Here is a 23,929-nt window from a genome sequence, read left to right on the forward strand (position 1 = left end):
CCGAAACGTTTGACCCAAGTTAAACAATTTAAAGGCAATGCTACGAAATACTAATTTGAGTTTATGTAAACTTCTGACCCACTGCGAATGTGATGAAAGAAATAAAGCTGAAATAAATCATTCTCTCCTATTATTCTGATTATTTCACATACAATCCATTTCCTTTTAAAGCCTTTTGTTAAGTGTTTCCTGTCTCTTTTTATTGTACATAAACACGTCAAGGCAGACGATTTTCAAATGAATTTATATCTCATGGAGGTCAGTGTTGTAATCTGGTTCTATGGGTTATACAATTGGTTTGTGTGGCAACAGGGCTTATAACTGAAACATTATGCATATAAAACGAATCAATATGTTTACCACCAGAGAGCATACAAGGCTTTTAACTTAACTACAACTATCTGTCCATGTGTAAAAGCCTTCATTAAAAATGAATCACGGTTAGGATTACAGCTCCCTGCTATGCAATTGTTCTTTAAATTGTCCTCTCGTAGTTCAATGATTTGTTGTTTTTCTGATACCACAGTCTGCCATTATAGTATTTCTGCCTGAGCGTATGTTGGCGTACTATTAATACATTTATGAGAGTAGAGACGGTGAATGTATTCATTGCAAGACTGAATCCCTTCCTCAAATAAGATCTAAGAATCTTTGAGTAGCGTTGACTTTGTAATTTCAGTCCATGATAGTCATAAAAATTGTAGAAAAAAATATGAATCATTTTAAAATTCAGCACACGTATCGTAGCGTAACAGTTGTAATCAACACGTCTTTCAGCTGCGAAAAGCAGATGGGGGAATGGTGTTGCACTAGAGGTGTTAGCTAATGAATTTTCATGATTTGACAATTAATTCCGACATGTCCCAGAGGAAGGACCACCATGGGCTTACTTATCCCAGGGTTGAGTGGGAGGTCACTGCACAGTGTTCTGGGGATGAAGAGGTTGGTTATTGTGTTTACAGAACACCATCTGAATTCCTCGTGTTTAGTTGAATTCTATGAGCAATACATTTACTTTGAGAGCCTTGATGCAAAAATATACCATGTATTTACTATTTTCTAAGAACATTCTTTGGCTAGATAAGATGAGGTGGACAAGGATTCTGGTGACAAATGTATCCTGTCCTCTTAAGTACTGCATCTGTTTCAACCCTGAAATGTGCACAGAAGGCAAAGTCTGGTAATAAGCTTCTCTGAGAATGATGAAGAAACGATGAGGAAGTTACATGTTGTTTGAAAGAAAATATGACATTCGCCAGTCAGAGAATGTAATTCATGGGCTTTTTTCTGTTATATTTAATATATCCCTTGAGAAGAGTGCTTTATAAGAGGCCAAACAATTTAGAATAATTTGTACTATATGTTTTGTTCATACATTCGCTTATAGCTTCTAGGGAACTCAATGAACTCGATGAAAGAGCAACCAATCCCATTCCAGATCCGACAAGTACTACAACTACTTTTCTCCCAGTAATTTGTGTGCGACAGAGCACTGCGTGTTCTCAACCCATCTACACAGCTCTCGTAGAAGGCAGCCAGCTACAGTACAGCACATGGTCAGTGAAAAGCTCTTTGATGCCCAGAATACTTTTTCCACCAACTGTGTCACTTCTTGATTTATGAAGATAAAAGGTTGGGCAGAAATGTCTGACAGGTAGATGCCCCTTTCATTGTATGATCAAAGTCCAGTCCAGCATGCAGTCCATTCCCGACACCTTCAGTCTCAAGTTCTTGAGAGGAGAACAGAAAATAGAGCACTTCTCAGCCAAAGCGTAGGATTAGGCTCTCTTGGAAGGGTGTGACAGACACCTATTGTTGGGGGGGGTGTACTTTTATTCATATCTGACCAATCTTTCCTGGTCTTTGAGAAAGGTAAGGTTAAGGGTTTAAAAGAATATGGACTACTTGGTGTGTTCCTCCAATGTTATTCACAAATTTGTAAAATGAATTTACCTTACCATGTTGACCTGACACTGCTACATCCTCTCGATCATCCACAAACCATTCAAACAAGCTCCACATTTCCCACATTGTAGAACCCAATGTATGTGTGGTATTATTTCAAACAATTTAATAAGGCTGTTTTTGGAGAATTGTGTTGCTTCAAGTTAAATTTGTTAGCACCTCCACGAATAACTAATGACAATTGCAGTGGAAGACGAAGGGATGACTGTTACCATGGCGACGTTGAATGCGGACTACTTTTTGATTAGTGCATAATAAGAGGCTCTTTGGCCTTTGTGGTGTGGTCACTGGGTAAAGAAAGGACTACAGAAACTCGGTAGGGAACGAATAATATGGTAACCTTTGCAGAATTTGATTAAAACTTCAATTAAAATATATGTCAGCGTCACGCACTGCCAGGAGGCAGCCAGTGTGGCAGGAGCCTGTGTTTCGCCACACATGACTTTCCCCACAGAAATCATTTAAAGTCATGTTGTCTTGTCAGTACTCTCCAGGGACTCCCACAAGCCGCTGTCTTCCACTTTCGTTAGACAGTCTCATTTGCTGAGAAATTTGAAATGACTATGAACAGGATGCAGTCATGGTATAAAAAAGCCTATTGTTTCCTGAAATGGTGTTATCCATGATCCTGTGTTGGAGGTTGTGAGCACACTGCAAGTTGTAACAGGTTTCCAGACAAGCTTTAGAGTCTACGGTACTAAGGGCTCTTTTTCCAGCTGGCACTAAGGAGGCACAAGTGTCAAATGTACGTTAGTTTGCAATTTTGTCATGTAAAAAGCTCTTTGCTTTTTGGTGGTGCACTAACACCACGTTCGGCAATGTACCTTTCCAAAATCAGCTCGTTTGCACTGAGTTGGGAGCGGTGGCAATATTTGAAGTGTGTCCTTAATAACAAGTGAGTGCAAAAGTTGATAAAAAACACAATTGATAATGGAATGGATTTTGAGAGCGGAAGCGTAGCCTATCCAGCCATGACACAGTGCCCATGGAAGGAGAGATGTGCTGATGAATATTGTATTTAGAAAATATTGGTTTACCCCCATTTTGTTTAATTTGATTCAAAACCAAACATAGCCTACCCACCCCTTATTTTATTTGTATATAATTAACCAGCCAAGTCAATTAAGAACAACTTCTTATTTACAATTATGGCCTGGCAAGAGACAAAGGGCCTCCTGTGGAGATGGGCTGAGATTGAAAAAAAAAACATTGTAAGACAAAACGGACAACACAGACAGAAGACACTGGCAAGAGCACAAACTGTGTGTGTGTGTGTGTGTGTGTGTGTGTGTGTGTGTGTGTGTGTGTGTGTGTGTGTGTGAAGTAAACCAACATGCTTCCTGACAACTAGAAACAACTACGTCTCAACAAACTGTTAATCTATTTGTCCTTTGAGCGCCGTCAGGGACACCAGAGGGGTATGTTACAAAGCAGGTTTGAGTAGTCAGCAAGTTAACTTTGGTCAACTATGAGTTTAACTCAGGATAACCGGTCATACAAAAGTGCCTCACCTTTTAGTCTGGTAAAATTTGGCTCTGGGGCAGGCTAACTCACAGCTAACTCTGCTTACCCTGAATGAAATGACTGAGCCATGAGTTGAGGACCAATTAAATCAAATTCCCCCCCTCTTGCAAAGATTGCTTTGTCCTCTTACTTTGAGAAAGATGACTAATTAAATATGTTATGAATCAAATGTTGCGTGTTAAAAAATACTATTGGGGCTCCCAAGTGGCGCAGTGGTCTAAGGCACTGCATTGCTGGGCTAGGTGCGTCACTACAGACCCAGGTTTGATCCCGGGCTGTGTCACAACTGGACTCCATAGGGCGGTGCACAATTGGCCCAGCGTCGTCCGGGTTAGGGGAGGGTTTGGCCGGGGCTCATCGCTCTCTAATGACTACTTGTGGTGGGCCAGACGCCTGCAAGCTGACCTCGTCATCAGGTGAAATGTGTTTGCTCCGGCACATTGGTGCAGCTGGTTTCCGGGTTAAGCGGGCGGGTGTTAAGAAGCGCGGTTTGGCCGGTCATGTTTTGGAAGACTCATGACTCGACCTTCGCCTCCCGAGCCCATTGGGGAGTTGCAGCGATCAGATAAGATCGAAATTGGAGAGAAAGGGGGGGATTTAAAAAAAATGTTTTTTACAAATTGTGTAATGTTCAAATATATCACATTACACATTTAGTAATGACAGATTACATTTTAAACTTCACGCATATTTAACAAAAAAAATTATCGTGGGACTGGGATAAAAGGTGCTTATGGTTGTGCATTGATAAGCGCACCAAAGTTGGTATTAACGATATGTAATTAAATAAAGATGGCACTACTAAAAGCCTATTTCACACCATATCCTGCTGAATTTGCAAGATAATTGTTCTTTCATTTTGATTTCGGCCCATTGAAAATGTGGCACTGACTCACCCATGGATTGACATTTCAGCATCGTCTCAATGAAGAGTTCGGCTTTCGACTAGCCATGTGCGACATGCACGCGCAGATAGGTGAAGCTAACTGATGTTGGTGAGCTTTAGAAAACCCTGAGCAGATCTAGCTTTTTTCATAGGATGCCCCTCAGGTCCAGGAGTTTTAAGTTGGCTTGGAGTATAAAGGCACAAGGTGAGACCCAGATGCAGACACGAGAGGCAGATGGTTTGAGTCTTTGATATTTATTAAACAATCCAAAAGGGGAAGGCAAGAGAATGGTCGTGGACAGGCAAAAGGTCAAAACCAGTTCAGAGTCCAGAAGGTACAGAGTGGCAGGCAGGGTCGAGGTCAGGGCAGGCAGAATGGTCAAGCAGGCGAGTCCAGAAAACAGGCAAGGGGCAAAACCGGAAGGACTAGCAAAAGAGAATAGAAGCAGGAGTACGGGAAAAGACGCTGGTAGACTCGAAAAACATACAAGACGAACTGGCACAGAGTGACGGGAAACACAGGGATATATACACCAGGGAAAATAAGCAACAACCAGAGGGGTTGGAGACAATCACAAGGACAGGTGAAACAGATCAGGGTGTGACATGGAGGGGAATCCATGGGGGCTGAGTAATTGAAGGAAATTGTTTCATGCTCGGTTCTAATTTTTGGGACTTTTAGAATAAAACAAGATTGAGATCTGAGCTTGTATGTGTTTTAATTTTGAGCTAGATGAGAGATAAAATGGCAGTTTTCCTAAAATGGCCTTATAAAAAAAATATACCAGTGTTACATTTACATTTAAGTCATTTAGCAGACGCTCTTATCCAGAGCGACTTACAAATTGGTGCTTTCACCTTATGACATCCAGTGGAACAGCCACTTTACAATAGTGCATCTAGGTCTTTAAGGGGGGGAGAAGGATTACTTTATCCTATCCTAGGTATTCCTTAAAGAGGTGGGGTTTCAGGTGTCTCCGGAAGGTGGTGATTGACTCCGCTGTCCTGGCGTCGTGAGGGAGTTTGTTCCACCATTGGGGGGCCAGAGCAGCGAACAGTTTTGACTGGGCTGAGCGGGAACTGTACTTCCTCAGTGGTAGGGAGGCGAGCAGGCCAGAGGTGGATGAACGCAGTGCCCTTGTTTGGGTGTAGGGCCTGATCAGAGCCTGGAGGTAGTGAGGTGCCGTTCCCCTCACAGCTCCGTAGGCAAGCACCATGGTCTTGTAGCGGATGCGAGCTTCAACTGGAAGCCAGTGGAGAGAGCGGAGGAGCGGGGTGACGTGAGAGAACTTGGGAAGGTTGAACACCAGACGGGCTGCGGCGTTCTGGATGAGTTGTAGGGGTTTAATGGCACAGGCAGGGAGCCCAGCCAACAGCGAGTTGCAGTAATCCAGACGGGAGATGACAAGTGCCTGGATTAGGACCTGCGCCGCTTCCTGTGTGAGGCAGGGTCGTACTCTGCGGATGTTGTAGAGCATGAACCTACAGGAACGGGCCACCGCCTTGATGTTATTTGAGAACGACAGGGTGTTGTCCAGGATCACGCCAAGGTTCTTAGCGCTCTGGGACGAGGACACAATGGAGTTGTCAACCGTGATGGCGAGATCATGGAACGGGCAGTCCTTCCCCGGGAGGAAGAGCAGCTCCGTCTTGCCGAGGTTCAGCTTGAGGTGATGATCCATCATCCACACTGATATGTCTGCCAGACATGCAGAGATGCGATTCGCCACCTGGTCGTCAGAAGGGGGAAAGGAGAAGATTAATTGTGTGTCGTCTGCATAGCAATGATAGGAGAGACCATGTGAGGTTATGACAGAGCCAAGTGACTTGGTGTATAGCGAGAATAGGAGAGGGCCTAGAACAGAGCCCTGGGGGACACCAGTGGTGAGAGCACGTGGTGAGGAGACGGATTCTCGCCACGCCACCTGGTAGGAGCGACCTGTCAGGTAGGACGCAATCCAAGCGTGGGCCGCGCCGGAGATGCCCAACTCGGAGAGGGTGGAGAGGAGGATCTGATGGTTCACAGTATCGAAGGCAGCCGATAGGTCTAGAAGGATGAGAGCAGAGGAGAGAGAGTTAGCTTTAGCAGTGCGGAGCGCCTCCGTGATACAGAGAAGAGCAGTCTCAGTTGAATGACTAGTCTTGAAACCTGACTGATTTGGATCAAGAAGGTCATTCTGAGAGAGATAGCGGGAGAGCTGGCCAAGGACGGCACGTTCAAGAGTTTTGGAGAGAAAAGAAAGAAGGGATACTGGTCTGTAGTTGTTGACATCGGAGGGATCGAGTGTAGGTTTTTTCAGAAGGGGTGCAACTCTCGCTCTCTTGAAGACGGGAGGGACGTAGCCAGCGGTCAGGGATGAGTTGATGAGCGAGGTGAGGTAAGGGAGAAGGTCACCGGAGATGGTCTGGAGAAGAGAGGAGGGGATAGGGTCAAGCGGGCAGGTTGTTGGGCGGCCGGCCGTCACAAGACGCGAGATGTCATCTGGAGAGAGAGGGGAGAAAGAGGTCAGAGCACAGGGTAGGGCAGTGTGAGCAGAACCAGCGGTGTCGTTTGACTTAGCAAACGAGGATCGGATGTCGTCGACCTTCTTTTCAAAATGGTTGACGAAGTCATCTGCAGAGAGGGAGGAGGGGGAGGGGAGGAGGATTCAAGAGGGAGGAGAAGGTGGCAAAGAGCTTCCTAGGGTTAGAGGCAGATGCTTGGAATTTAGAGTGGTAGAAAGTGGCTTTAGCAGCAGAGACAGAGGAGGAAAATGTAGAGAGGAGGGAGTGAAAGGATGCCAGGTCTGCAGGGAGGCGAGTTTTCCTCCATTTCCGCTCGGCTGACCGGAGCCCTGTTCTGTGAGCTCGCAATGAGTCGTCGAGCCACGGAGCGGGAGGGGAGGACCGAGCCGGCCTGGAGGATAGGGGGACATAGAGAGTCAAAGGATGCAGAAAGGGAGGAGAGGAGGGTTGAGGAGGCAGAATCAGGAGATAGGTTGGAGAAGGTTTGAGCAGAGGGAAGAGATGATAGGATGGAAGAGGAGAGAGTAGCGGGGGAGAGAGAGCGAAGGTTGGGACGGCGCGATACCATCCGAGTAGGGGCAGTGTGGGAAGTGTTGGATGAGAGCGAGAGGGAAAAGGATACAAGGTAGTGGTCGGAGACTTGGAGGGGAGTTGCAATGAGGTTAGTGGAGGAACAGCATCTAGTAAAGATGAGGTCGAGCGTATTGCCTGCCTTGTGAGTAGGGGGAAGGTGAGAGGGTGAGGTCAAAAGAGGAGAGGAGTGGAAAGAAGGAGGCAGAGAGGAATGAGTCAAAGGTAGACGTGGGGAGGTTAAAGTCGCCCAGAACTGTGAGAGGTGAGCCGTCCTCAGGAAAGGAGCTTATCAAGGCATCAAGCTCATTGATGAACTCTCCGAGGGAACCTGGAGGGCGATAAATGATAAGGATGTTAAGCTTGAAAGGGCTGGTAACTGTGACAGCATGGAATTCAAAGGAGGCGATAGACAGATGGGTAAGGGGAGAAAGAGAGAATGACCACTTGGGAGAGATGAGGATCCCGGTGCCACCACCCCGCTGACCAGAAGCTCTCGGGGTGTGCGAGAGCACGTGGGCGGACGAAGAGAGAGCAGTAGGAGTAGCGGTGTTGTCTGTGGTGATCCATGTTTCCGTCAGAGCCAAGAAGTCGAGGGACTGGAGGGAGACATAGGCTGAGATGAACTCTGCCTTGTTGGCCGCAGATCGGCAGTTCCAGACTGCATGTTGCTAGTGATCTACAGCACTGTAGAGATCGCAATGGTGTTGGATGTTTCTGATTGGTGACAAAACAAAGGGCTGCACGAAACATTCAGTGTAGAGCTTGAATCTTGAACATAAATATACTGAACAAAAATATAAACGCAACATGCAGTTGCCCATTAGTGTCCATTTTTCATGAGCTGATATAAAAGATCCCAGAAATGTTCCATAGGCACAAAAAATGTATTTCTCTCAAATGTTGTGCACCAAGTTGATTAGATCCCTGTTAGCGGGATGCAATGAAGCCCTTTTGTTGGGAAAAACTATTTCTGATTGGGTGGCCTGGCTCCCCGGTGGGTCCGAGTCATGTGAAATCCACAGACTAGGGCCTAATGAATTCATTTAAATTGACTGATTTCCATCTATGAACTGTAACTCAGTAAAATCTTTGAGTTTTCATAGTTTCACTATAGAGCAACACAGAGAGAAAAGTACAACAAATCAACAATTTTCTGCCGGCAAAGGAAAAACAAGAGTTGTGCCGGTAATAAAACCCAATACAAAAATCAAATCATATTTTATTTGTCACGTACACGTGTTTAGCAGATGTTATTGCAGGTGTAGCGAAATGTTTGAGTTTCATGAAAGGTTGTCTGCATGGGGGTTGAAGCTCAACTATTTTTTATGTTTTGACCTGATCTATAGAAAGTCCTTCCAAGGTAGGAAATGCAGGGTTTTATGAGTGTTTAGTATTGGAAAAGACCATGCATTTTGGTTTTGGAGGAATTCAGAACAAGCTTCAAATCCTACCGATTATGTTGAATGAGCTTTTTCAAAAGTCAAACTGCTTGCCCTAGTGTAATCCGCATAAACATGTTGAGCTGTCTCAATATGTCTCCCAATGTTGTTGATATATATAATCAAAAACAGGGGACCTAAAATTGATCCCTGAGGCAGACCCGAGCACAACTCTACAGTGTCCGACTTACAACCATCCACCTTAACACACTGGGTTCGATTTGACAGGTAGTTCACAAACCACCCCAGAGTATGACCAGTAATCCCAATACACTTCGATCTCTGCACAAAGAAAGTATGGTCCTCAGTGTCAAACGTCTTTGACAAGTCTATGAATATAGATACACAATGCAGCTTCTTATCCAGGGCACAGCAAATATCATTCAAAACCTTCAAAGTTTATGTCAAAGTTTAGTGCTGTTGCTAGACCTGAAACCTGATTGAATACCACTGAAATATTGTTTTCCTGGAGGTAGGTGTTAAGCTGCTTATTGACTAGGGACTACAGTACCTTTGCCAGAATAGACCATTTTGATATGGGCCCATAGTTGTTCAGTAGTGTGGGATAACATCCTTTCAAAAGGACAATGCTGATTTCCACAACTTGGGGATTTCATTACATTCTATGGTGAGGTTAAAGATTAATGTTAAAGGGGAGGAATGATGTCTGCAGCTAATAGTAGTAGGTGGGGGTCTAGATAATCAGGGCCAGGCAATGTTTTTGACATCAATTGTTTTCAGGGCTCTACGCAACTTCTGAGACAGAGAAGGGCGAGAAAGAGAACCTGAAGAAGGAGAGCTCAGGAGTGACAGGTAATTTCACAGGGGGCTTATGTTGACCTTTAACCCTATCAAATAATCCACCTGCATCAAGAAAAAGTTCAGAATAGAGGTTCTCTCAGTTAATCAAGGCTGGTTTAGCAGCATCGCATAGGTGTACATTTTTATCCTGGCCATTAGCCAAAATTAGCATATGGATTTTAAATGGTCTACTGAGAGTGCTTAGAAATATTTAGCCTTTTCATTATTCACAATTCACATACCTGTGTTTCGCTTGTTTAAGTATGCTATCCATCCCCCCTTTTCAAAGAGCGACCTAGTTTGATTACCAAAGACATACTCCTCAAAACTATTAATTCCTCCAATCATATCAATGCCAAAATATATATTGTTTTATCTGCCTCACACATAGGCAACGATACAAATGACAGGAGCCTAATAGTGAATTAACGATCAATGGAAATAGTTGTTTTTAAGTTCAACATCTGGTTAGAATCTGTGTAGGGGTTTCAGTCCTGGACTCATAGCTACATGTGACAAGATGTCATTGGTCTGAATCGTCTATACATTGAGCCTGAAACAGGATACTTGTTATTGGGCCATTGGCCCAATTTTACTGCAAGGAATTCTAATTGGTCAAACACAGGCTAGGGTTGGGGGTTATAAATTGTATCCTGTCGCTTTGTTCTGTGGAGAAGTGCAAATATGATCTGTAAGTTGGTTCCATAATGTTTCAAAAACATTACATTTGCAAGCAGTATAACGGTGAGTGGACATTACAACTTTCTCTTGATATTGTATCTTTATCCAGCTCCTGTGAAAAGTTTGGATGTGCATATAACCTTCCATAGTCTAAATGGCCTTATATGTATTATACGCCCACGAGGAGCAATTAAGTATTGTACCTGGAACTGAATTTAGACATAGCCTATTTAGAACAAATTGTTAGTTCATTTTTATTAGAATTTGATTACAATTATACACTGTCTTTAAGGCCTTATCAATAGCCTATTGAATGTAATCCTGCTTATTGACTACGTTTGGCCTGTCCATGTCCAGACTGCAATTTACAGTTTACAGTCCTATTGAAGCAATGCAATTAGAATAATGTGTACTGCAAACGTTTAACATATTTTGCAAATATGGGTCAGGTTATTTCACAAACTATGCTATAATGAACTAACATTCAAATTGGAGTTGATGACTACGCAATACATCAAATACCGTGAATACACAACTTCAAGTAACCACATATTTAGCCAATGTTGCACGTTCTGATTGGCCAGTGAGGGGCCAAGCCTCAACACACTAATACCCAGCCCTTTCGTGCCACCGCCAGCTTCTGCGCCCATAATTCTGGTTGTGAAAATAGCTCAAATATTTCTAGCAGACCTCTGAAACTATAATGCTACAGCCAGCGCTAAGATTCACAATTGCGTTAGGTTTGTTAAAATAGATACAGTTGAAGTCGAAAGTTTACATACACTTAGGTTGGAGTCATTAAAACTTGTTTTTCAACTCCTACACACATTTCTTGTTAGACCTCCACAAGTCTGGTTCATCCTTGGGAGCAATTTCCAAACGCCTGAAGGTACCATGTTCATCTGTACAAACAATAGTACGCAAGTATAAACACAATGGGACCACGCAGCCATCATACCGCTCAGGAAGGAGATGCGTTCTGTCTCCTAGAGATGAGCGTACTTTGGTGCGAAAGTGCAAATCAATCCCAGAACAACAGCAAAAGGACATTGTGAAGATGCTGGAGGAAACAGGTACAAAAGTATCTATATCCACAGTAAAACAAGTCCTATATCGACATAACCTGAAAGGTCGCTCAGCAAGGAAGAAGCCACTGCTCCAAAACCGGAAAACGATGTGGATATATTGAAACACCATCTCAAGAAATCAGCCAGGAAGTTAAAGCTTGGTCGCATATGGGTCTTCCAAATGGACAATGACCCCTAGCATAGTTCCAAAGTTGTGGCAAAATGGCTTAAGGACAACAAAGTCAAGGTATTGGAGTGGCCATCATAAAGCCCTGACCTCAATCCTATAGAAAATGTGTGGGCAGAGCAGAAAAGCATGTGCTAGCAAGGAAGTCTACATACCTGACTCAGTTACACCAGCTCTGTCAGGAGGAATGGGACAAAATTCACCCAACTTATTGTGGGAAGCTTGTGGAAGGCTACCCAAACCGTTTGACCCAAGTTAAACAATTTAAAGGCAATGCTACCAAATACTAATTGAGTGTATGTAAACTTCTGACCCACTGGGAATGTGATGAAAGAAATAAAACTGAAATAAATCATTCTCTCTATTTTTCTATTTTTCTGACATTTCACATTCTTAAAATAAAGTGGTGATCCTAACTGACCTAAAACAGGGATTTTTTAGTTGGATTAAATGTCAGGAATTGTGAAAAACTGAGTTTAAATGTATTTGGCTAAGGTGTATGTAAACTTTCGACAACTGTACCTAAATCTCAAACCAAGTTAATTTTTTCTAAAATGATGAGCCTAATGTTATTTACATGCAGGCATGTACGCGTGCGCACACTAACATATACACGGACGCTCACACATACACTCACACAATGTCTCCTAGCGGTTTGATGAACAGTTCCCCTCTGCCGTTTGATTGCTTCTCCCTCAGACAAGACCTGATGGATTATGCTTTGACCACATCATTAGAGTGACCTAGCCTCTCAATACATTTATCTCTACTTGCACACTCATCTTCTGCACATATATCACTCCAGTGTTTAATTGCTGTATTGTAATTATTTCGCCACTATGGCCAAGTTATTGCCTTACCTCCCTTATCCTACCTTATTTGCACACACTGTATATACAGTGGGGCAAAGAAGTATTTAGTCAGCAACCAATTGTGCAAGTTCTCCCACGTATAGAGATGAGAGAGGCCTGTAATTTTCATCATAGGTACACTTCAACTATGACAGACAAAATTAGAAAAAAAAATCCAGAAAATCACATTGTAGGATTTTATTATGGTGGAAAATAAGTATTTGGTCACCTACAAACAAGCAAGATTTCTGGCTCTCACAGACCTTCTTCTTCTTTTCTCTGTCCTCCACTCGTTACCTGTATTAATGGCACCTGTTTGAACTTGTTATCAGTATAAAAGACACCTGTCCACAACCTCGAACAGTCACACTCCAAACTCCACTATGGCCAAGACCAAAGAGCTGTCAAAGGACACCAGAAACAAAATTGTAGACCTGCACCAGGCTGGGAAGACTGAATCTGCAATAGGTAAGCAGCTTGGTTTGAAGAAATCAACTGTGGGAGCAATTATTAGGAAATGGAAGACATACAAGACCACTGATAATCTCCCTCGATCTGGGGCTCCACGCAAGATCTCACCCCGTGGGGTCAAAATGATCACAAGAACGGTGACCAAAAATCCCAGAACCACACGGGGGACCTAGTGAATGACCTGCAGAGAGTTGGGACCAAAGTAACAAAGCCTACCATCAGTAACACACTACGCCGCCAGGGACTCAAATCCTGCAGTGCCAGACGTGTCCCCCTGCTTAAGCCAGTACATTTCCAGGCCCGTCTGAAGTTTGCTAGAGAGCATTTGGATGATCCAGAAGAACATTGGGAGAATGTCATATGGTCAGATGAAACCAAAATAGAACATTTTGGTAAAAACTCAACTCGTCGTGTTTGGCCATGTCGCAGTTGTAAATGAGAACTTGTTCTCAACTAGCCTACCTGGCTAAAAAAAAGATAGATCACTTCCAGGCAACTCGGTGATGAGCATGTTTTATGACGAGCTCCAAGTGACTGTCAATATTTTCAATAGTCACGGCCAAGTTGAAAGATGTGTCAGAAAGACTGAGGAACAGCCATTGGAGATGAGCAGAGAGAGTAATATTATTCCAATAGAGAATATTGTAGCCTATATTCCCAACCTGTGATAGGAACTGGATTCATAGAAGTAGTGTCACAAAATAAACAGAGAATAGCTTGACTGCCTGACATGATCGGTCTACTGCTAAATACTTAAATAGACAATCTGCATTGACTCTTTTTGCAAAAACTCTTTTGACTCATCACATACAATTTTCGTTACGTTTATTGTTTTGTAGTGTTTGTATTTAGATTCGTGTTACGTTTGTTCATTAAACATGGATCGCAATCTACACGCTGCATTTTGGTCCGACTCTCCTTCACCACATGAGAACCGTTACACAGTGGGAAAAAGTTGTGATGGACAGCTTTCTGGAGGACGATCATGCTATGCTGACTCTCTCTGAATCAGACGATGAGGAAATCCCTGATTTATGCTGAGCATTTGTTGGCTGCTTTTCCTTCACTCTGTGATCCAACTCATGTCAAACCATCTCAATTGGTTTGAGGTCAGGTGATTGTGGAGGCCAGGTCATCTGATGCAGCACTCAATCACTCTCCTTCTTGGTCAAATTGCTCTTACACAGACTGGAGGTGTGAAAGGGCAGCAGAGTTATCTCTGGGTCTTCCTTTCCTGTGGCGATCCTCATGTGAGCCAGTTTCATCATAGTTCTTGATTGTTTTTGCGACTTCACTTGAAGAAACTTTCAAAGTTCTTGAAATGTTCCGCATTGACTGACCTTCATGTCTTAAAGTAGTGATGGACTGTAATTTCTCTTTGTTTATTTGAGCTGTTCTTGCCATAATATGGACTTGGTCTTTTACCAAATAGGGATATCTTCTGTATACCACCCCTACCATGTCACAACACAACTGATTGGCTCAAACGCAGTAATAACGAAAGAAATTCCACAAATTAACTTTTAACAAGGCACACCTGTTAATTGAAATGCATTTCAGGTGACTACCTCATGATGCTGATTGAGAGAATACCAAGGTTGTGCAAAGCTTCCGTCAAGGCAAAAGGTGGCTACTTTGAAGAATCTCAAATATAAACTATATTTTGATTTAACACTTTTTTGTTTACTACATGATTCCATATGTGTCATGGAACCACCTGTCACCAGAGTGGGGCAGAGACCGTCCTAGAGACATTGATGACACTCAGGTTTGTCCTATTATTATGATTTCCCTGTTAAAAGAGGTGTGTTTTCTGGTGCCCTTTGCAGAAGGTTGAATTGTTTTACCATGTGCGTTTGTTTCCTGAGTGAGTTTGAGACTTTTTTGCTGTGTACTGTTATCCTGTGGCTACTGTTCATAAGTAAAGCATTTATGTTTATCCCTAACCACTTATTCCTCATCTGGTCTCTTCTCTGCACCAGGGTCTCTGGCCTTACCACTTCACAATATGTTTTACTTCATTGTTTTGATGTCTTAACTATTATTCCACAATGTATAAAATAGTAAAAATAAAGAAAAACCCTTGAATAAGTAAGTGTGGCCAATCTTTTGATTGGTACTGTACATATACTATATACACAAGTATATGGACATTTCTTCAAATGAATGGATTTGGCTATTTCAGCCACACCCATTGCTGAAAGGTGCATAAAATCTAGCACACAGCCATACAATCTCCATAGACAAGTTTTTGCAGTAGAATGGCCTTACTGAAGAGTTCAGTCACTTTCTACCGTTATAGGATGCCACCTTTCCAACAAGTCAGTTCGTAAAATTTCTGCCCTGCTAGAGCTTCCCCGGTCAGTTGTATGTGCTGTAAACTTCTAGGACCAACATTGGCTCAGCCACGAAGTGGTAGGCCAAATAAGCTCACAGAATGGGACCACCTGGTGTCCTCGGTTGAAACACTCACTACATAGTTCCAAACTGCCTCTTAAAGCAACTTCAGAACAAGAACTGTTTGTCAGGAGCTTCATGAAATGGGTTTCCATGGCCGGGAAGCCGCGCTCAACCCTAAGATCACCATGTGCAATGCCAAGCGTTGGCTGGAATGGTGTAAAGCTCGCTACGATTGGACTTTGGAGCAGTGGAAATATGTTCTCTGGCGTGATGAATCACGCTGGACAAATCTGGGTTTGGTGGATACCAGGAGAACGCTACCTGCCCGAATGCATAGGGACAAATGTAAAATTTAGTGGAGGAGGAAATAATGGTCTGGAGCTGTTTTTCATAGTTCAGGCTAAGCTCCTTAGTTCCACTGAAGGGGCTACATTATACAATGACATCGTAGACGATGCTGTGCTTCCAACTTTGTGGCAACAGTATGGAGAAGGCCCTTTCTGTTGTGACAATTCCCTCTTGAACAAAGTGAGGTCCATACAGAAATGGTTTGTCGAGATTGGTGTGGAAGAACTTGACTTGCCTGCACAGAGCCCTGACCTCCACCCCATCGAACACCTGTGGGATGAATTGGAATGCCGACTGTGAGCCAGGCCTAATCACCCAACATCAGTGCCCTGACTGAATGGAAGAAAGTCCCCGCAGCAATGTTCCAACATCTAGTGGAAAGCCATCCCAGAAGTGTGGAGGCTGTTAGAGCAGCAAAGGGGGGACCAACTTCATATTATATAATGCCTATGATTTTGGAATGAAATATTTGACGAGCCGGTGTCCACATTGAATTGCAGACAAAAGGAAGTCACTCCATATTTCCTCAACATCAGACACTGTCTGTAGCATGTCTTGTTTGAGCTTTGATGTTCAGTGCTTTCAGACGTAGGTTCAGGTATAGGTTCAGATGTAACACAACACAGGCCACAGGTCTGCTCCATCTCTTTGAACCAGTGTTTTCACCTCATTACCAAAATAAAGACTACTTTCTACAGAGCCTCGCCAAGCATCGCCATCTAGGGCCCAGCCTCTACTCCTTCCAGCAACAGATTGGCTTACAAGGGCAGTGGGCACACGGGGTATACTAATGTACAAGTCTTCCCAGGTTCATAAATATACAAGTTTGTTCCCCCATGCGCTGACAGAGAGTGAGTGTACCTGAGAATCTATCTGTGGGCTTTTGATGTATTTTGATCCTCATTGTGAGAACTCATTACCGGGGGAAGCAGCGAGTGGAGTAAGATATTTTCCTCCAGTGAGCCTAAATTATTGGAATGAGTGCCGGTTTGATTCATTCTGAGGGGGAAGGATGATTGCTTTCTCAGCTCACCAATTCCACTGTAGGGAGAGCGTAATAATAACAGAAGGATCTCTCGATACAGACCCTTTTGGGGAAGGGGTGGGTGGCAGGCGATGCTGGTGAAGGTGCTAATGGTGTTGAGGGGATATGATGCTAGCTGTGTAGTGTCTGTGCCATCAGTCTACACTCTGCTCTCACCCCAATTTAGATTGCTTTTCTCTCTCGCTCTCTCTCCCCACCACCACCATTCTTTTGTTTTCAAGTTATTCATTTTGGAAGAAGAATACACACCGTTTCTCGTTTTGTATTTGTTTGTTATACACTGAACAAAAATATAAATGCAACAGATAGTGTTGGTCTCATGTTTCATGAGCTGAAATAAAAGATCCCAGAAATGTCCCATATGTACAAAAAGCTTATTTCTCTAAAATTGTGTGCACAAATTTGTTTACATCCCTGTTAGTATTTCTCATTTGCCAATATAATCCATCCACCTGACAGGTGTGGCATATCAAGAAGCTGATTAAACAGCATGATCATGCTGTGATTAATCAGCACTTTGTGCTGTGTATTTTGTCGCACCACACAATGCCACAGATGTCTCAAGTTGAGGGAGCATGCAATAGGCATGCTGACAGCAGGAATGTCCACCAGAGTTATTGCCAGAGTTTAATTTTGATTTCTCTACCATAAGCCACCTCCCATTGTTTTTTCGAAAATTGTTTGGGATGCTCTGGATCAACGTGCACAACAGCATGTTCCAGTTCCCGCCAATATCCAACAAACGTTGCACAGCCATTGAAGAGGAGTGGGAAAACAAGCCACATGTCACGATCGTCGTAAGGAACGGACCAAAATGCAGGGTGGTATGTGTTCATGATGAAGTTTTTAATTAAAGAAAGCACTGAACACAAACTATACAAAACGAATAACGAACGTGAAGCTATAATGAGAACTGTGCTGACACAAGCAACTAACATAGACAATCACCCACAAACAAACAGTGAAACCCAGGCTACCTAAGTATGATTCTCAATCAGAGACAACTAATGACACCTGCCTCTGATTGAGAACCATACTAGGCCGAAACATAGAAATCCCCAAATCATAGAAAAACAAACATAGACTGCCCACCCCAACTCACGCCCTGACCATACTAAATAAATACAAAACAAAGGAAATAAAGGTCAGAACGTGACACCACAATCAACAGCTTGATCAGCTCTAGGAGATGTGTTCCACTGCATGAGACAATGGTTGTCACGCCCGATACTGACTGGTTTCTGTTCCACGCGCCTATATTTTTTAAAGTATCTGTATTCCCAGTCATTAGAAATTCATAGATTAGGGCCGAATGAATTTATTTAAATGGACCGATTTCCTTATATGAACTGTAACTCAAAGTAAAATCTTTGAAATTGTTACATGTTGCGTTTATATTTTTGTCAGTGTATTATCATACTCTTCCGCTTGTTTCAGTTGGCTGAATGCCCCTATCCCTGTTTCCACGCCTCTCATCTACCAAATGGAGGTGAGGCCGCACACTTGGGAAGGAATTGAATGGGCCCTGAGCCTGCATGCTGTAAAGGCTCTGATAAAACGGCAAGGGGCTTTTGGCGAGTGGGTGAAAGTGGAGAGCGGTTGAGGACTATTGAGCAGCGACTGAATAGAGCGGTGCACTTTAGCCATGCTTAACAGGAATCCAGCCTTGAGAACAATGTGAGACCACATTTTGCCAGTATATAGTATAAGAGGGATGCAAAGAACTGTAATAATATATACAGTAGCCCTCACCTTTTTAAAGGGGAAATCTGCGATTGCTACATAGTTTTTAACTTCCAATGAAGGACGTATAGCCATTGATTATTAACACATATAACTTATAAATGCCTCATTAGCTAAGTTCAGCTGTCAGACCTCATCAGAACCCAAAATATAAGCTTGTTTTACTCAATTGTGTGTAAACAATGTGATTGTAGACAAACACTGTATCATTATGATCTCATGGATGGTCAGTTCTTGCATCCATAGCTCCATGTATTCACTTTAGGGTGGTTACATTTCTCTAGCCGTTGCTGTTGTTTGAACTGCAGATTGCCCCTATAATACTTTATTATCTTGGAATCTCAATAAAACTGCACTTTTGATTCGTCTCAATCACGATTTTACATCATCTTAGCTCAACACAGATACATGCCTCAGACATGAATGCAATTTAAACCTCAGGTTCAGGCAAATTAATATATATATATTGGCATTGCTGTAAAAGGAGCCTGTTGGAGCAGTGAGAGAGTGGCGTGGAGCCACACGGGCAGAGCCCAGGTAATTAAGGTAACAGTTGTACTCGGTTCCGCTCCACCACACTTCCTCCCTAATTGTTCTCTGCTTTAAAGGGTGACCTGTGGACAGGAAAATGGACATACCAGTCAACACCGGCACTTTAGCAGTCAGGAAGTTTTCTGCCTCTCCAGCCCTCACAAACCACCCGGGGTGTGCGTGTGTGTATATATTTGTGTGTGTGTGTGTGTTTGAGTTGCACTCCAGAATCCCTCATTGAACTGAGATAGCAAACTTCAAATGATGGGGGTTTATAATGTCACAGGATGTGAACAGGATGCTTTTTGCCATGGGGTGGAAGTGCAGGGCTATTGTACTAAAGGTCGGACAACTCATTTGTGATTCCTTATATAAGTGGGGCTGGATTTTTCTTGCATGCTCTGTGCACTCATGGATAGACCCACACAATTCAATGTTTGGTTTGATGAAAGTGTAGACTACAGAGATATATTGAGTTGTTAAGAACATGTACTGTAGTCTAGTCTGTAAAATGACTCAAAGGAACTCAAACAAATCCAGGTCCCATGCTCCATGAGAAAACCTAGTGAACTTGTGTGTTATTCCATTGCACCAAGATAGCTACCCCTGTTAATACCTCTCACTGAAACGACATGAAAACATCGGATTCCATCGGCCTTCCGCTTTGACCTGTCCTACACACTTAAACACCATTCGACCTCATCCTGACTGTACCCTCAGTTCGACTTAGCTAGAAGGCATCACAATCTCTCAGTCTCTCGAACAAAGATGGACAACGTCCCACCACTGTATCCGTGTTTCAGCACAGAATCAGCACACCCATGGCATAGCAATCCTCTCAGTTGCCCTTTCTCAGTGTGTGCCAAACACTGCCGACCACCATGTACCCAGATTAATGAGACTTGAGTCAATGCTAGCCCCCTACTATCCCTCCATCCCTTACTCCCTCCCTCCTTCACTCCCCCTTCCCTCTGTTTCATTTGGGGTAGATAGCTGGAGGAGGAAGAGGGGAAGAAAGGGTATAAATAACAACGACAACACTGAGTCATTATTTGTCAAGATCAAGGGCAAAGTAATCCTTCTCACCCCCCCCCCCTTAAAAGATTTAGATGCACTATTGTAAAGTGGCTGCTCCACTGGATGTCATAAGGTGAATGCACCAATTTGTAAGTCGCTCTGGATAAGAGCGTCTGCTAAATGACTTAAATGTAAATGTAAATGTAAACTCAGGAGATGCCTTCATTGACTTAACGGCAAAAGCAAAGTTTTAACTCAGGCTTCACAGATGTCACTATTTTTTTGTCTGCTGACCTATTGGATTTTCTAGACTGAAATTAGCAATCTTCTTAGAGCTGATTTCCGAATGAACCCTGATTAGCCGTAGATTAGCCCTAATCGGGCCCATTCAGATCTGGGGATTTGGGCTTTTGTTGTTCAGCATTATTCTCAATCAGTTCCACTACTGTGAGGCCTTGATCTAAGCATGCATAATAAGTCTGTATTACACAAAGTTGTCAAGTTACTGTGTTTTGTGTTCTGTGGAGAATAGTAGTATGTGATGGATGAAAAAGTAGATTTACCGGTATTTATATTGATCACTGTGTAGTTTACCACAACTGCAATACATGGAGCTTGCTGGTCTCCTTTTCCCAGACTCATATTATAACATCACTCATATCATAAAGTAGACGTCATCAAAACCTTGTACTGTATCTCCAAACAATAAAGTATTCAGGAATTACATAAATGCTTTTCTGGATGATGCCATCGATAAGATTCGAGGGGCTTCTTAACAACCAGTTCAAACGGTTCAAGAGCTCTGCAGCCAAATGCCAGTTGTTTGTGCACTTAGCTTTGGTTTATCCAGATTACACTACAGGCTTTTCATCTTGTAAAATCAGACAAAACCGTTTAAATTTCAAGTCCCACCCAGATGCACCCAAACAGAACAAAAATGGAAGGGCGGTTTTGTCTCACACCATCTTGAATGATTTAGATGTTATTAGCTAACCTAGGGGAAATAGAATGACCTTGAGGCTAAAGAGCTTTGTTTGAGCAATCTGTTTTTCATTCACTCATGCATGGTATATCAACTTAACCATGATACTCGCAACAAGTGGATGATACTGCTGTGATAGCCCACCGGACATCCATGGGGGGGGGTTAGTGGAGATTTATCAAAGAGGCAGACTTGATCAAAGTGCTAAACAACTACTGTGCTAAACAAGGTACATCAATAGGAGTTCAGGTTTTTTTTTCCTCATGTGACTCAATGCCATCCAACATCGGCTCATCCTGTGCAATCAATTATGGGATCCCTAAGCAGTGAGGCAGTCAGTGCCTCTTAATTTGCCAATGGTTGGATATGAGGATATGTTTACAAAGTCTAACCCCTGTTCCTCTCTTTCTCCTTCAGACCCAGTCCACGGGCCTCAGAATGTCAATGTGGTGGACATTCGGGCCCGCCAGCTCACCCTGCAGTGGGAGACATTTGGCTACGCCGTGACGCGCTGCCACAGCTACAACCTGACAGTGCAGTACCAGTATGTGTTCAACCAGCAGGAGTTTGCCGCCGAGGAATTGATCCAGACATCATCCCACTTCACCTTGCGGGGCCTGAGGCCCTTCGTCACTGTACGCCTTCGCCTGGTCCTCGCCAACCCAGAGGGAAGCAAGGAGAGCGAGGAGATCGTCAAGCAGACAGAGGAGGATGGTGTGTGTCAGAGTATTTGTTCCTTTAGTGGTTTTGTCTTGGTTCCACTGTCTTGTCCTGTTCCTAGTTCAAATACACACAAGGGGTTTAACTGTAGACCTGCTCTCTGTACACATAGGGATACTAGCCCAAAGATAGTAAAATGTTGTCTTTTGAAGTATCGCATGGTTTTGGATAAATTTCTTTCTACTAGCCCGGCTGGGGACGGTGCCTAAATTCCATCTCTGCACATGCCAAAAATATGACACAAAAAAATACACATTTGTCAATGAGAGAGAGATATTTCTATGCATACTATTGTGTCTTTATACCAAAATCTTGCCTTTAAAAATAGATCACGATAGCTTACTTCTTGGAATAGACTCATTGATAGCTACAGATAGTTGACATTATTGTTGTTGCTTCATACATGTATTCAAACAGACAATGCTTTGCCGTAAAGGCACTAGCTTGATAGAACTGCAAGTTGATAGAAACATTGTAAGACCTTAATTGATCCACTAATTAATGTGTCGGACGAGAGGGATTTACTCCTGACACCTGAACAGGGCCTCATCCCCGTCATTCACAGGAGAAAGGTTTTGCGGAAGGAGATCGGGTGCCTTGTGAGGATCCAGCAACGAGTGGCTAATCTGCCTTTGCCATCTGTACTATTGGCCAACGTACAATCGCTTGATAATAAAGTGGACAAACTACACGTATATCCCACAATGGGACATAAGAAAACTGTAATATCTTATGTTTCACCGGTTGAACGACGACATGAATAACATACAGCTGGCAGGTTATACACTCTAACGGCAGGATTGAACAGCAGCCTCTGGTAAGAAAAGGGGTGGCGGTCTATGTATATTTGTAAACAGCTGGTGCGCAATATCTAAGGAAGTCTCTAGGTTTTGCTCACCTGAGGTAGAGTATCTCATGATAAGCTGTAGACCTCACTATCTACTTAGCTAGAGAGTTTTCATCTATATTCTTCGTAGTAGTTTATTTACCACCACAAACCGATGCTGGCACTAAGACCGCACTCAATGAGCTGTAAGCAAACAGGAAAATGCTCATCCAGAGGCGGCTCTCCTAGTGCCCGGGAACTTTAGTGCAAGGAAACTTGACCTTTCTGGCGCAGGCGTTCCGCTAGTGACCCACCTCTACAACATCCTGTGAAATTGCGGAGCGCAAAATTCAAATGACAGAAATGGAACTATTTAACATTCCGAAAATACAAGTGTCATACATCAAAATAAAGCTTAACAACTTGTTAATCCAGGCGCTGTGTCAGATTTTAAAAAGGCTTTACGGTGAAAGCACACTGTGCGATTATCTGAGGACAGAGCCCCGCATGATAAAACATTTTTCAACCAGGCAGGTGCGCCACGAAAGTCAGAAATATCGATATAATAAATGCCTTACCTTTTGAAGATCTTCTGTTGTCACTCCAAAAGGTCCCAGCTACATCACAAATGGTCCTTTTGTTCGATAATGTCCTTCTTTATATCCCCAAAAACTAAGTTTATCTGGCGCGCTTCATTCAATAATCAACCTTTTTCCCTCCTTCAAAATACATACAAAATGAATCCCAAACATTACCAATAAACTTCTCCAAACAAGTCAAACAATGTTTATAATCAAACCTCAGGTACCCTAATATGTAAATAAACTATCAAATTTAAGACGGAGAATCGTCATTGTCTTTACCGGAGATAAACAACAAAGAAAGCCATCTACGCGCATGGAAACACTACAACCAAAATGGGAGCCACTTAGAAAAACTACAAATTCGAGCAAATTTTTCCAAAAACAAGCCTGAAACTCTTTCTAAAGACTGATGACATCTAGTGGAAAACCTAAGAACTGCAATCTGAGAGGTTTTTGCCTCATAATAAACATGACAGCCATTGGAAACCGTGATAGGCTGACATTTGGGGGGTCCTAGGGTTTTTGCCTGCCATATCAGTTCTGTTATACTCACAGACATTATATTAACAGTTTTAGAAACTTTAGAGTGTTTTCTATCCAAATCTACCAATTATATGCATATCCTATCTTCCGGGCCTGAGTAACAGGCAGTTTACTTTGGGCATGCTTTTTATCCAGATGTCAAATTACAACCCCTAGCCCAAAGAAGTTAAATCTGTTTTACCTCATTTCTACCAGCATGTTAAATGTGCAACCAGAGGGAAAAAAACTCTAGACCTCCTT

The 23,929-nt window shown here is 43.0% G+C and overlaps 1 protein-coding gene across 3 annotated transcripts in view; it reads left to right on the forward strand.

Moving 5' to 3' along the window:
• ptprt (protein tyrosine phosphatase receptor type T) overlaps positions 1 to 23,929 on the forward strand; it is a 413,934-nt gene that overhangs the window by 213,210 nt on the left and 176,795 nt on the right. For all 3 annotated transcript variants that reach the window (XM_029682684.2, XM_065001673.1, XM_065001674.1), the window contains exon 8: positions 21,434 to 21,730. In XM_029682684.2, the coding sequence (XP_029538544.2) occupies positions 21,434 to 21,730 (297 nt within the window). The remainder of the gene's footprint in view (positions 1 to 21,433; positions 21,731 to 23,929) is intronic.

Source organism: Oncorhynchus nerka, linkage group LG15 (genome assembly GCF_034236695.1).
Source record: "Oncorhynchus nerka isolate Pitt River linkage group LG15, Oner_Uvic_2.0, whole genome shotgun sequence".
Classification (NCBI taxonomy): Eukaryota; Metazoa; Chordata; class Actinopteri; order Salmoniformes; family Salmonidae; genus Oncorhynchus; species Oncorhynchus nerka.